The sequence below is a fragment of the Priapulus caudatus genome, unplaced genomic scaffold (genome assembly GCF_000485595.1).
Source record: "Priapulus caudatus unplaced genomic scaffold, Priapulus_caudatus-5.0.1 Scaffold66, whole genome shotgun sequence".
NCBI lineage: Eukaryota > Metazoa > Priapulida > Priapulimorpha > Priapulimorphida > Priapulidae > Priapulus > Priapulus caudatus.
The window spans coordinates 433,374-445,298 of NW_014577127.1; the positions used below are offsets into that span (position 1 = coordinate 433,374).

The window sequence follows — 11,925 nt, forward strand, 5'->3', positions numbered from 1 at the left end:
TTTTGCCACATGTGCAACACGCGGAGAATATATTAGTAGGATGCTAGACATGTTATGCCTTAAATTTAATTGCGGCATGCGTGATAATGGTGATAACGTAAAAAGTCCTTTCTATTTTACCGGGGAAATTAATTATGTTAAGTTGCTGGTTCTTAATTAAGTAATAATGAAATAAGCAGCATTTATAGGCTATATCGCATTTCAGTATGTAAAAATAAATCGTAACAAGAGTATTATAATTATGAGCAAATTTATAACCAATATCAAACATTATTTTTTACAAGAATATTAGTATCATTGGTAAATTATTTATGACTAATATATGCTCTAACAATATAAAAATTTGTTTAAATACATATATAAAGAGCGTATATTACTCATGAGCGCTAAATCGTATGCATGTCTATCTGAGCTTTGTTATAACATTTGTGTCGGAGCTAAAATTAGGGTTGATATTTTATTTTTCATTCTGTTGCAAATAACTAAGAGCAATTTAGCAGCACAATGGTAGTATCTGTAGATGTTCGCGTCACTAGTAAATAAAGACATCATGATTACGCTATGCAAGGTTACGCCGCAATCCGCACATCTCATTCAAATCTGTTATTAAACACACTGTATCATGTAATTATGTTATTGTCTGGAAGAAACTGCTCCGAGGTTATTGGTGAAAACCGACAGGATGGCCGCCAGAAGTCGCCAGCATCGTCTTGTTGGCTGGCATCTGTGTACATTAATGCACCGCCACACCATCTATCGGTACATCCCTGCGAGAACGTATTTACGCTGTTCCACGTTGGATCAAATAGCGGATTGTTGAAGTATTGCAGCGGGGGATCGTTTGGTTCTGAAATTAAGTTACGTGTTAAATAATTAAACCAATGTGAGCGTAAGAAAATACTAAATAATAACAACTGAAAACATTGCAATGAATTAAAATGAACAAAGAATTAAGCTCTCTAAACGACATATAGAAACCCCAAGTTTTTCGTTATAGGTAATGTACACAAGTTACTGTTAGTTAATTGTTTTGTATAATATATATTAAACAATTTTTTTACTATTACAGTCGCAATTACGATAACCATATAATTCATAGAATAAAAGATGTATCAGTCACGTGAAGTTAGTATGTTTTTGATATTTTTTTTTAATCCGAATGAATAATATTCGCTGTGGCTATATGCCCGGCAGCCGGGCACGGTCTTCGATTTCCTAAATGCCCGGCAGTTCCTAACCCTAACCCTAACCCTAACCCTAACTCTTGTTTACTTGAGATAACGCTGAAAATTAAAAACTGCCGGGCATTTAGGAAATCGAAGACCGTGCCCGGCAGCCGTCAGATATATGCCGGCTGCCGGGCATATAGCCACTCTGAATAATATTACGTGATAAAAACTTCCGATGCAACTGACTGGAGTTCTCGTTCGGCATATCACAGCGCTTACCGATCGGCAGGTCTTGTCCCGCGAGACAGCACAAGGTGTTGTCACTTTCTATTTGATCCTGTTGAAGATGCAACTGCAGCAACAGGTAGTCGTCAAACATCATGCGTAGGACTTGAAACGAGCCTGTCAGACATTTAGAAACCCAGGTATGAATACTAAGAAATCATGCACAAAATCGCATGATGTATAGTAATTATATATATAGTAATTACGATATTAAATAGAATCTTCAATTTGATAGAGATTTGATGATCAGAGGTCATTTATTACCACTGTAATGGACTCTATCATAGTATAGTAGTAACGAAAAGGATTGGTAATACACAGCTCGTTTCTTTGGCACCTTCGCGTATTAAAACCTGGTTTGTCGAATAAACGTAATTATTCTTAGACAGTATTTTAACCGTTTACTTATTATTGTTGATTCATTTATTATTGAGTCACTCCAGAGATTGGTGGTGCGGATGCCAGGCTTACCGAAGCTTTGAGAGTTGTGTAACGTCAGTTCCCGGGAGATTTTAGATCCGAAGTACATCCACAGGTGAATGAAGTACCTAATGCACATCTCCTGTCGCCCTTTGCTCATCTGTTTATATGTATGTAAACGCGTAACAATGTCAGAGAGTTATAGAATCTGTTAATATTCCACGCTGTTTGCCTTTCAAACAATATCAAAACATTTCTTGGCAATTATTTCAATATTATATTACCGCATTTTAAGAGTGACCTTTGTCACCAAGGCGTATTTCAGCTGGTTACTTTGCAATTTGTCACAATGGCTCATTTGTGATTTTTACCTGTTGAAAACATCGCTTTAAAATCGAATCTGCCCACGCAATGTAATCGTCAATGCCAGACTTCTCCTCTAACAACGCTTCAAACTCCCGGTAGTCTACAAAATATAACACAGGGGTTATGAGTGTTTCAATTATTTCATTGGTATGACGTGATTCGCAGAGCTAACTTAGTTCACCATCTTTAGTTCTTCATGAAATCATTAAGCTGTTGCTTTTGTGACAGTACCGTCGCCCAATAACATGCCGCCGAGTGAGGATTGTCGTGTGTTTTGTGCAGTAATGTTTTTTTAACCTCATTCCTGTATAATTTCTCGACATGAAATTGAGTCCGACCAAATTAGAGTAGCCGAATTAGAGTAAGTTGATATATGGCCGCAATTATTCATCTTCAAATTTTCGATTTAACTCTGTATATGACCTAACCCACCTGCAACACGAAAACAGCCCAGTTTGGTTGTTGTCCCTGGTTTTTAACGTTAAATGTCACTTATATCATAAACAATCACGCGTAGCTTTCATGTGATTCTCAAACATGGAATACGCACGACGGTACAATCGGATGTATACTAAGCACAGAAACAAGTGTCGCAGAGTTAAGCTTAACGCAATTCAACGTTTTTGACACTTCTAGGGGTGCAACGTTTGCCGCAAACGTTTCAGCGTTAAACAAACGTTTACAGTTTTCAAAATACTCACATGCGGCTAGTTTCTCTCGACAGAGACTGTATCCGAGCTCTATGGCGGCCGTGTATAGAACCTGACAGCATATCTCTCGCACGTCGATGCGCCTCAGATCCGACAGTATAGCCGCGACTATATCTGTGTTGATGACGATAGAGCGCGCTGTCTGGCAAAGCTGTGTCAGTGAGAACTGACGCTGAAGTAGCTCTGAGAATCGTCTTGCGGCTAAAGCACACAGCGAGTAAAGAGAACGTTGCACACTCATCACATCACGTTGCGTATCAGTACATACTACTGTAGTGGAAACAGACTCACGAAACTCTGTTAGAAATTTTACATTTGAACCGCTGCCTTTTCAGCCGCGACCTCCATCTACAAAGTTGTACTGATACATTTTCATCATGGTCGAAAAGTCTTAATTTAAACGTCGTGGTTAGTCGTCTTAACAGATCATAAGTAACGTGGATCAAGTTTCTTCTAACAGCTGCGTTTCACATAGTAGTGGAGTGTAAGTTGTGTGATTCTATCAATTAGGCCTATATAATACTGAGCACACTCCCATTTTTATGACGTTATATGGCGGATATTGAGTTTTTCGGGTTTTTGAAAAGACGTTTTGCTTAGAACCGAACTCTGAAGTTGGTGGTTGACGCCCGGACATAACCATGACATTTTCTGTTATTATTTGATCCTTTCTGGATTTATTTTGAGAGAATTGTTTCAAATATTATTAGAAATTATCTAAAATGATTATAGAAAATTTAACTTTTGAGGTAGGTAGGATGTGAACGCGAAATTACTCTACCCTAACCTCACATCAGGAGTGCATAATATCAAGAGCTAATAATACTATATAATTTACTATTAATTATTACTTACTAATAATATTATTAGCTCTTGTTAATATAGAGATATATAACTCTATATTTCGCCCTCCTGATTTACACAGCAAAAATGGATATTTTTGTGCTTCTAACCTCTGAACTTTGTGACGTGCAAGTCGTCGGGAAGACCGTGTAAAGCAGTCTCTAGCCAGCATTCCAGGTCGGCGGAGAACTTGCGCATGGCGTCTGCTAGGCTTTCCGGTACGGTGTGAAGCACTGACGGTATTAGCACGTCCAGCAGAGCTCTGTACGTGATGGAGTCGCACACGGACACCAGCTGCACAATGACCGTGCTGCCCAGCAATGACGTCATGTGCACTGGCATGCCCTGCCAGTAGTGAACTAGAAAGTCGCGTATCTGCAAGTTGAGATTCACGATTAACGTAGATGTAGCGACAATAAAGTTTCCCCAAACGTTCTCATCAAAGTTCGACTAATCCGCGTTAAGATTTGTTAGACGTATGCACACGCGGACAAACACACGCACGTATAGAGTTGATCATTCACATTCTCATTCCTAATGTTACTCTAATAATAGTGCGGAGATTAAATATTAAGGGCGGTGACATGTGTTTTGGATAAAACCATTTTACGGTAAATGCCATATTACAGAGCATACAATAAGCTCTCGTATAAAAGGATTGTTTTCCGTGTACACTAAACTAGCGTTAGGCTGTAACTTTGCTTTTAATTAGCTTCACGCGCCCTTTATCTGTCACTATCTAGAAATAGAGTCTGTGCATTAGGAAACATAGGAATATAGCCTACACACGGCAGGATGTAGGTCGTCTAGTAAACCCGAACTTGCATTACGGGATTTGGTAAAAGTCATATAATTTACATGCCTCAGAGAAGTTTGCTCGTATTACAGTGTCAAGAATGCGTTGACAGTGTGTGCGGTACATCATAAGAAATGTTGCAATTTTATCATCCTCGACACCAGTTGGCACCATGATATCCTTTGCACTTGGGAACTCCGGCAGTAGAGTCCCGACTTTCGCCCTAGGCACGAATGACAGTGCCTTCGACAAAACACAAGCATGAAAAAGTTATATACTGCGAATGCATTAAATGTATGATTTATACAAACAGAAATATGAAGTAGTTTTCGACAGGTCTTGCAATAATTTAACATGTCTAATATATACCACATCGAAGCAGACGTACCTGTTTAGTCGCATCTTTCTTTCCTTCATTCATATTACTGAAAGAATGAGACGGATCCTCGAACACCAAAATAGTCAACACTGAGAATATTATAACGGTTAGTAAAATCTACTGCGAATCCTACGCTTTTGGAAAATCCCTAGGTTATAGGGGTTTTGAATCGTCGTGGAAGTTGCAAAGACTGTTATAGCGAGAAGATACGGTTAAATACGTGGTCCAATGCGAAACGCTGTTCATCGCTTTTATATTAGTGTCTATACACTATAGATTCATGTTGCTCACATAAGAAACTTTACCTATAAGCACCGTGCGCAGAATACATCGTCTCATAATACAATGACTCCTCTTTGATGGCGATCCCGTAGTAATGATATCTAAAAGAAAAAAATATACATAGTGGTGAAGTACAAGTTTTAATTATCGTAATGAATAATGAAGTAATGATTGAAATTAGACATATTAAATTCAGTTTAAAAAAGTACAAATTTTACATTTTTATATGTACGATCACCGGTAACACAACATACATTTTACTTGTAACGTAACAAAATTATAATGAAATTCTATCTCAGGTTCTTTTTGCTTTAGCGTATTTAACGCAACCGATTGCGCCCATAAATCACTCCGTATAACAATGATAAAACTCTAGGTACTTTGACTGTCCTCTTGTTCCTAGTCGCCGCGTGGTGATCTGAGGAAACTGCTGCCGAATAATCTACAACACAGAATGTAAACACTTATATAGCCAATTAAGGAGAGCCTTCGGTCGTGTAAGGCTGCTGATATTCAGCCAATATATAGCCAAAGTCCACTAATGGGACTTTCCGTCGTTGGAACGCGAGGTCGCGATGAGGCCTTCCTGCAGCTAATGGTGCCAGCAGCGTTAATAGACGTATGCACGCGGTAACGGCACGCGAAAAACCCACAAGCAATCTCACAACGAGTGCACGCCCGCACGCATGCACGCACGCACTCACACGCCCACGCGCGTAATTCCCACATACACGTATGCAGCAAACGCATGCACGCGCACGCCATTTTAAAGTCCAGACGTATTGTTACTCAACGTACACACACACACGCACACACACACACACACCACACACACGGCCGCCCAACGCACGGGCAAACGCCACCCCGGCAACGCACACACGGCCACAACCCACACCCCACACCGCCGGCGCGCGTTCGGCTCGCACGCAACTCGCACCACCACATGGGACGGCGCCATTTGGCCGCAAAAGGCATTCCTGAAATAAACAAACACACCCGGCCCGGCCGCAGGGCTGTTACTACGCCCAACATGTAAATTACACTCACGGCATTTCCCTTAAAACCAACAAGCGGGGCTGGGACGTTGCGCGCGCAAATGGCCTAACCACCGGCATTTCTCGAAATACACGAACGCACAACACACCGCGCGTGGGCACGTGCGGCGGCACACAACGCGCCACCGCACATATTTAACATCCGCGGCTTCCTCCCCATGTCACAAATGCTCACGGCGGGCAACAAACCACACAACTCACCCGCGGGTTCCATTTTGCGAGCCATAGGTGGTCCCACCACACCCACACACCACACGCCAACCGGGCATAACACGCACCGGCACGCAAACGCACACCACCACCACCACCCCACACCAACCCCCACACACACACACACACACCACCCACACCCACACACCCACAGACACAGACAAACAACACACAACACAACACACCACACACAACACACACACCCCAACACACACAGACCACACACCCTAAAAATGCCACAAATATTTCATGTCACACCGTGGGCACGCGCATTAACCCGCGGGGGGACCTTTAACTAGCGCGGCCAAGTGCAAGGGGGCTTGCGAACATTGTTTAAATATAACATAATAAGTATTTGAAAATAATTTCGCGGCTTACGGGGTGCCTGGTATTTTTACGTTGTTGGTCCAATTTGTATTTCCAAACCAAACCCGTATTAAATTTTGGCGGCTAGATGTATAATAAACCATATAGGAAGTACCGGCAAGGGAAAATGTACAATACCCAACGTACAGAAAACGGAAACTAACATTCGTAGGACGGATGTTCTGGTCCATTATATCTGCATTATTGGTGCATTTCGGCGATTGGGAAATAAAATTGCGTGATTTTTGTACGTAAGGGGCCCTAGTTTAATGGGGAACGTTAATCTCGGGACCCTCGGATCCCACAAAAATTTTCGTTTACATTTCGCTATTAAAATGGACCAATATTTTATACCGCAGTTTCACAAGTTCCGGTGCCTACTTTTCAGCTTATTAAATTGATCTTTACGTTTTACTAGACATTAACTTACTAAAAATACTTATGGAGAGAGTGTGAGAGGGACAAATAAAAACCCATAATAATTTTATAAATTTGGACAATTTCAATTATATATTATATTTATTATATAATATATATATTAATATATAAATTTATATAATAAATATATTATTATATATTGTATACAATATATTTATAATGTTATATAAACTATAAAATGAATTTCAGTATAATAGGTGGACATTAAAAGGAGACGGACGTTTACCAAAGTGTATCACATATTTGATTTTACGGGGGAACCCAACCGTGTGATATTTCCACTTGAAAAACTGAAAAATTTAAGAATTAACTAAAATAAATCAAATAAATAAATAGTATTAACCACCGTAGGGCAATTAAAATCTAACCTGATATATTATAGTAATACATAGTATTAACAATATGTATTATATTGATGTATTTACCCCCTTTTGTTTCTCACCGGCGCCTCACCCACCCTCCCATCACTCCACCTATCACCTTCCCTACACAAGGCTCCTTACACCACTTACCACACCTCTTCCCTTCCACCCCACCACGCTCACCTTCTCTCCGCGCGACCGCTCACAATGCGAACCCACAATATATATATACTATATTATATAAAAATGGAGAGATAAGAGAAGTGAGAGAGTTGGAGAGAGATAGATTAGATAGGATATCTAGACTAGATGGGATATTACGGGTTCATAAATTAAATTTACCCATAATTATCCGACCCGAACTATTTACAGGCCAGAGTCGTAATTTGGAAAAACGGGATTTGACTACACATAAAAAAAGTATTTTACAGGCGATTTAATGTTGTTATAAAACAGTTATATTAACAGTCTCTGTCAACCGGGCCGTGTGTATATTATATATATGATATATATAATATAATATACATAGGATAGGGATATATATATATAAATAGATCAGGATTTCCATTTGGTTGTTTATTGGAACTCGTGTGGTCGAGGAGTTGCTCAAATTTACCATGGAGTTAGAGCAAAAAATAGGATAAAGTTTATACGGGGACCCGCCAACGGTAGTAATGTTTGGGGGACTTCTGTTTATTGCATACAGAAAACTTGTTTTCGTAATTGGAACGGAAGGGCTCCACCAGCTTCATCCTGTTGCCTAATACAGAAGTGATCTATTAGAAACAATCCGAGCAGTATTAAAAACATCAATGCATCTAATGTGATCTACTTGTTGTTCGTATATATATATATATATAATATATTATATATATCATATATATTGGTAATGTGGTGTGTGTGTGGTGTGTGTGTGTGTGTGTGTGTTTTGTGTGTGTGTGTTGTGTGTTTTGTGGTTGTGGTGTATGGCAGGTGGGGCGTGCGTGCGTTGGGGCGTTTTGTGTTGTGTGTGTGTGTGTGTGTGTAATATTATGGTGTGGTGGTGTGTGGTGTGGTGTGGTGTTTGTGTGTGGTGGTGTGTGTGGTTGGTGTCTTGTGTGGTGTTGTTGGTTTGTGTGGTGTGTGGTGCGCGGCGGTGTTGCGGTGCGGGTTGTGGCGGGGGTTTACATACACATTCTATGTGGTGGTGTTGTGCCGTTGCGTGCGTGTGTGTGTGTGTGTGCGCGCGCGGGTGTGCGGGCGGGTGTGAGCGCGCTCGCCTCTGTGTGCGTGGTTGTATGTGAAAAGTGTATTATTCGCATTTAGTTCAGGAACATTTATGGACATCCAAGAAGAACATATTTAATAGTGGCGGTGTAAACGACAGCGATCTCATAATCTTAAAATGCAAATATCATAACCAGATATCATTTACATCAGCACAAGACAGTCAACAACATTACGTAAACGATGTAGACCCATGGCTTATCCAATGACCCACCCAAGGAATAATGTTTACCTTTCCGAAGCTAGCTGCATTGATGGGCTGAGAGTCATTCTTCGCACAAAAGTCGAGGTAATGCATATAAAGAGTGCTGCGTGGAATGCACACACCTTCACATAGCTCGTAATTCGCCGTCAGCCTTTAACATCATCAGCAAGCACAGTATAATTATATGCGGTTACATCACTCAAATCTATTCAAGTATGCGTTTACATGAATATACAGTTCAACAGTGGCCTCTAACGTCGCAGCAATACCCACGCCATAGCTCAGCCGTGAAATTGTATCGCCGTATAAACGCATAAGCGGGTGGGGAATACGTTTGTATGCTAGTAACCGTATGTAATATAATTTATCGGAGATTTTAAGAATAAATATTGCAAAACCACTAAACCGATAAAATATTTTCAGTCGGGCACTTATGAATATAATATGTTTATGTAGGATTCTAAAATCAATTCAACTAAAATATTTAACGTCATATATTAAGTACAAACCATTTCAACGTTGCAGGCGTTGAATGCGATTTCATTGGACGCCTCAGGTGAGTCATTATAAAAACAAACTGGAATGACAAAAATATAACATTTTATCTATGAATAATAATTATGTATTTATTTATCATTTATATTTTAGTTATATTTTTCTTTTTTATTCATTTCTCAACTTACTTACGTTATGTAGGTTTCGCAATAGCACCTACACATCGGCCTATTTCCATATCACGCTTTTGTAATTATTCGCGTTTATTAATTTATATTAAACAACCATAGATTTTTTCGAAAAGATATTCTTATATCTTCAATAGACGTACAGTGTGTATAAAGTCTGCATGCTACAACCGGTCCTATTACCCGTAGTAACGGAGGTATATCAGTGCAATTTCATTTACGGCATGTTACACATTTGTTTCGTCTTCATATTACACTTGTACCTTGCGTGTCTTGTGTGGAATATCGTCGAACTGACACTATAAACTGAACTAACTATCCTTGTTCCAAGTCAGTAAAATGCAATATCGGTCTATATTGAATCAGTGGAGGTGCCTTCCCGTTTTCAGATACTTTCGTGGCCATATTTGATCAGTGCTAGTATATTTACACATCGTGCACCAATTAACGCTTACTAGCTATATACGAAATCAGACAATATTCCGGTAAATGAACCCGGAAAACATTAAAAGAAGTTAATGTACGGTATGCTATCAGATAAAACCGCACAACAGAAGTAGAAAAAATTCGTAGCCTGATTCCAAGAGAACGAAACTGACCGTGTGATAGCGAAACAAAACTTGACGTGCCGGTGAGGTCAAACCATTATAAAACAGCCTTCGTGAATTCCTAAAGATTTGAAGGCAAGAAAAAACATGGTCATTTCAATCCTATAGTATTTCCATCACCTCCAGACAACGTATATAGTATAGCGTGGGTTATAACGAATGAATATATACCTTATTGCATTATAATGCTATGGTTTTATATACACATGCAAGTGTAGTAAATAAATATGGTGATAACTAAAGCACAGATTTCAAGAGCAAGTGAATTATATACACTTTAATATGTGAGCAAATATTGTACGGCAGTCATCTAGGATGTTTTTCTAGAAAGTTAAGTCTGCAGTAATATTATACAACCCATAAAAACATTGAAAGAGGCTATTTTGTTAATTTCAACAATTTCATTATAGGACGACTATATTTATATAAAAAAAGTCCAAAAAAGTCCATTCCAATAATTTATTTAGTGATAGGTAATCCGTCTAATAAAGCCACCTTAAGGTTGCACACATAATGATTATTTTGTAGACGAATAAAAATTAACACCTTAGCTTGAAATCATCATCCATAACACAAATCGTAACAACATATAGCTATTCAATATCCCATAATATAACAGCAAATGTTATATCACTACTATTTAGCAGTAAGGAAACGCATTAATTAAAATGATACGGATTTTATATTCTAAATTTTTGAATAGTTGCGAAAGCGTTCCTACCATTTAACGCCGCTAGATCGTTACGCTAGCGTTTATAATATTGACATTACGTTGTAGGCGGCGATACACATATGTAGATATCGTGCTTGCAGACATAATTCATTATAGTAATGAAGCTATAGGTTCTCGCACGTTGCTACTATGCTGCTATAGAGATCGACAGAACGGGGCACGCAGCGCGTGTTCCACGCATATGTCTGGTCAGCGGTCATGATGGATGCATGACATGCTCGCGCACCATAATATAATTAGCAGCTAACCGATATTAGCAACCGACCAGGTAACTGGTAATTAATTGCCGCACTTAACAAATACTAATACATTAACGAAGTTAAACGCTGGCACGGTAAGCAAATCAATTTAACAAACGCTATTATGTTACTATATATACTACGAAAAATTTACACACACATACACACACGCGCGCGCGCAGACACACGCACGCACGCACGCACGTACGCACACATGCACGCACGCACGCACGCACATATATATATACTGTACTTTGTTATGAATATTAAAATCGTATGATGACAAGAACATAACATGAATGAGTGCCCGGATAATTAATTGGATCTATGCATGGATGTATGGATGGATGGATGGATGGATGGATAGATGGATGGATGGATGGATGGATGGATGGATGGATGGATGGATGGATGGATGGATGGATGGATGGATGGATGGATGGATGGATGGATGGATGGATGGATGGATGGATGGATGGATGGATGGATGGATGGATGGATGGATGGATG

The 11,925-nt window shown here is 39.5% G+C and overlaps 1 protein-coding gene across 5 annotated transcripts in view; it reads right to left on the reverse strand.

Annotated features, from left to right (window-relative positions):
• Positions 1-233: 233 nt before the first annotated feature.
• LOC106821269 (transcription factor RFX4-like) overlaps positions 234-11,925 on the reverse strand; it is a 14,003-nt gene continuing 2,311 nt past the window's right edge. Inside the window, exons 2-14 of one of the 5 annotated variants that reach the window (XM_014826007.1) lie at positions 10,435-10,504; positions 9,662-9,729; positions 9,180-9,303; positions 5,631-5,692; positions 5,274-5,351; positions 4,978-5,014; positions 4,656-4,832; positions 3,904-4,168; positions 2,942-3,151; positions 2,246-2,340; positions 1,926-2,034; positions 1,449-1,571; positions 234-847 (exon numbers count right to left, since the gene is read on the reverse strand). In XM_014826007.1, coding sequence (XP_014681493.1) covers positions 621-847; positions 1,449-1,571; positions 1,926-2,034; positions 2,246-2,340; positions 2,942-3,151; positions 3,904-4,168; positions 4,656-4,832; positions 4,978-5,014; positions 5,274-5,351; positions 5,631-5,692; positions 9,180-9,303; positions 9,662-9,717 — 1,563 coding nt within the window. In that variant the 5' untranslated portion in view covers positions 9,718-9,729; positions 10,435-10,504 and the 3' untranslated portion in view covers positions 234-620. Of the gene's footprint in view, positions 848-1,448; positions 1,572-1,925; positions 2,035-2,245; positions 2,341-2,941; positions 3,152-3,903; positions 4,169-4,655; positions 4,833-4,977; positions 5,058-5,273; positions 5,352-5,630; positions 5,693-9,179; positions 9,304-9,661; positions 9,730-10,434; positions 10,505-11,925 lie in introns of all 5 variants that reach the window. The other 4 variants (XM_014826006.1, XM_014826009.1, XM_014826008.1 and 1 more) reach the window with 4 other exon arrangements.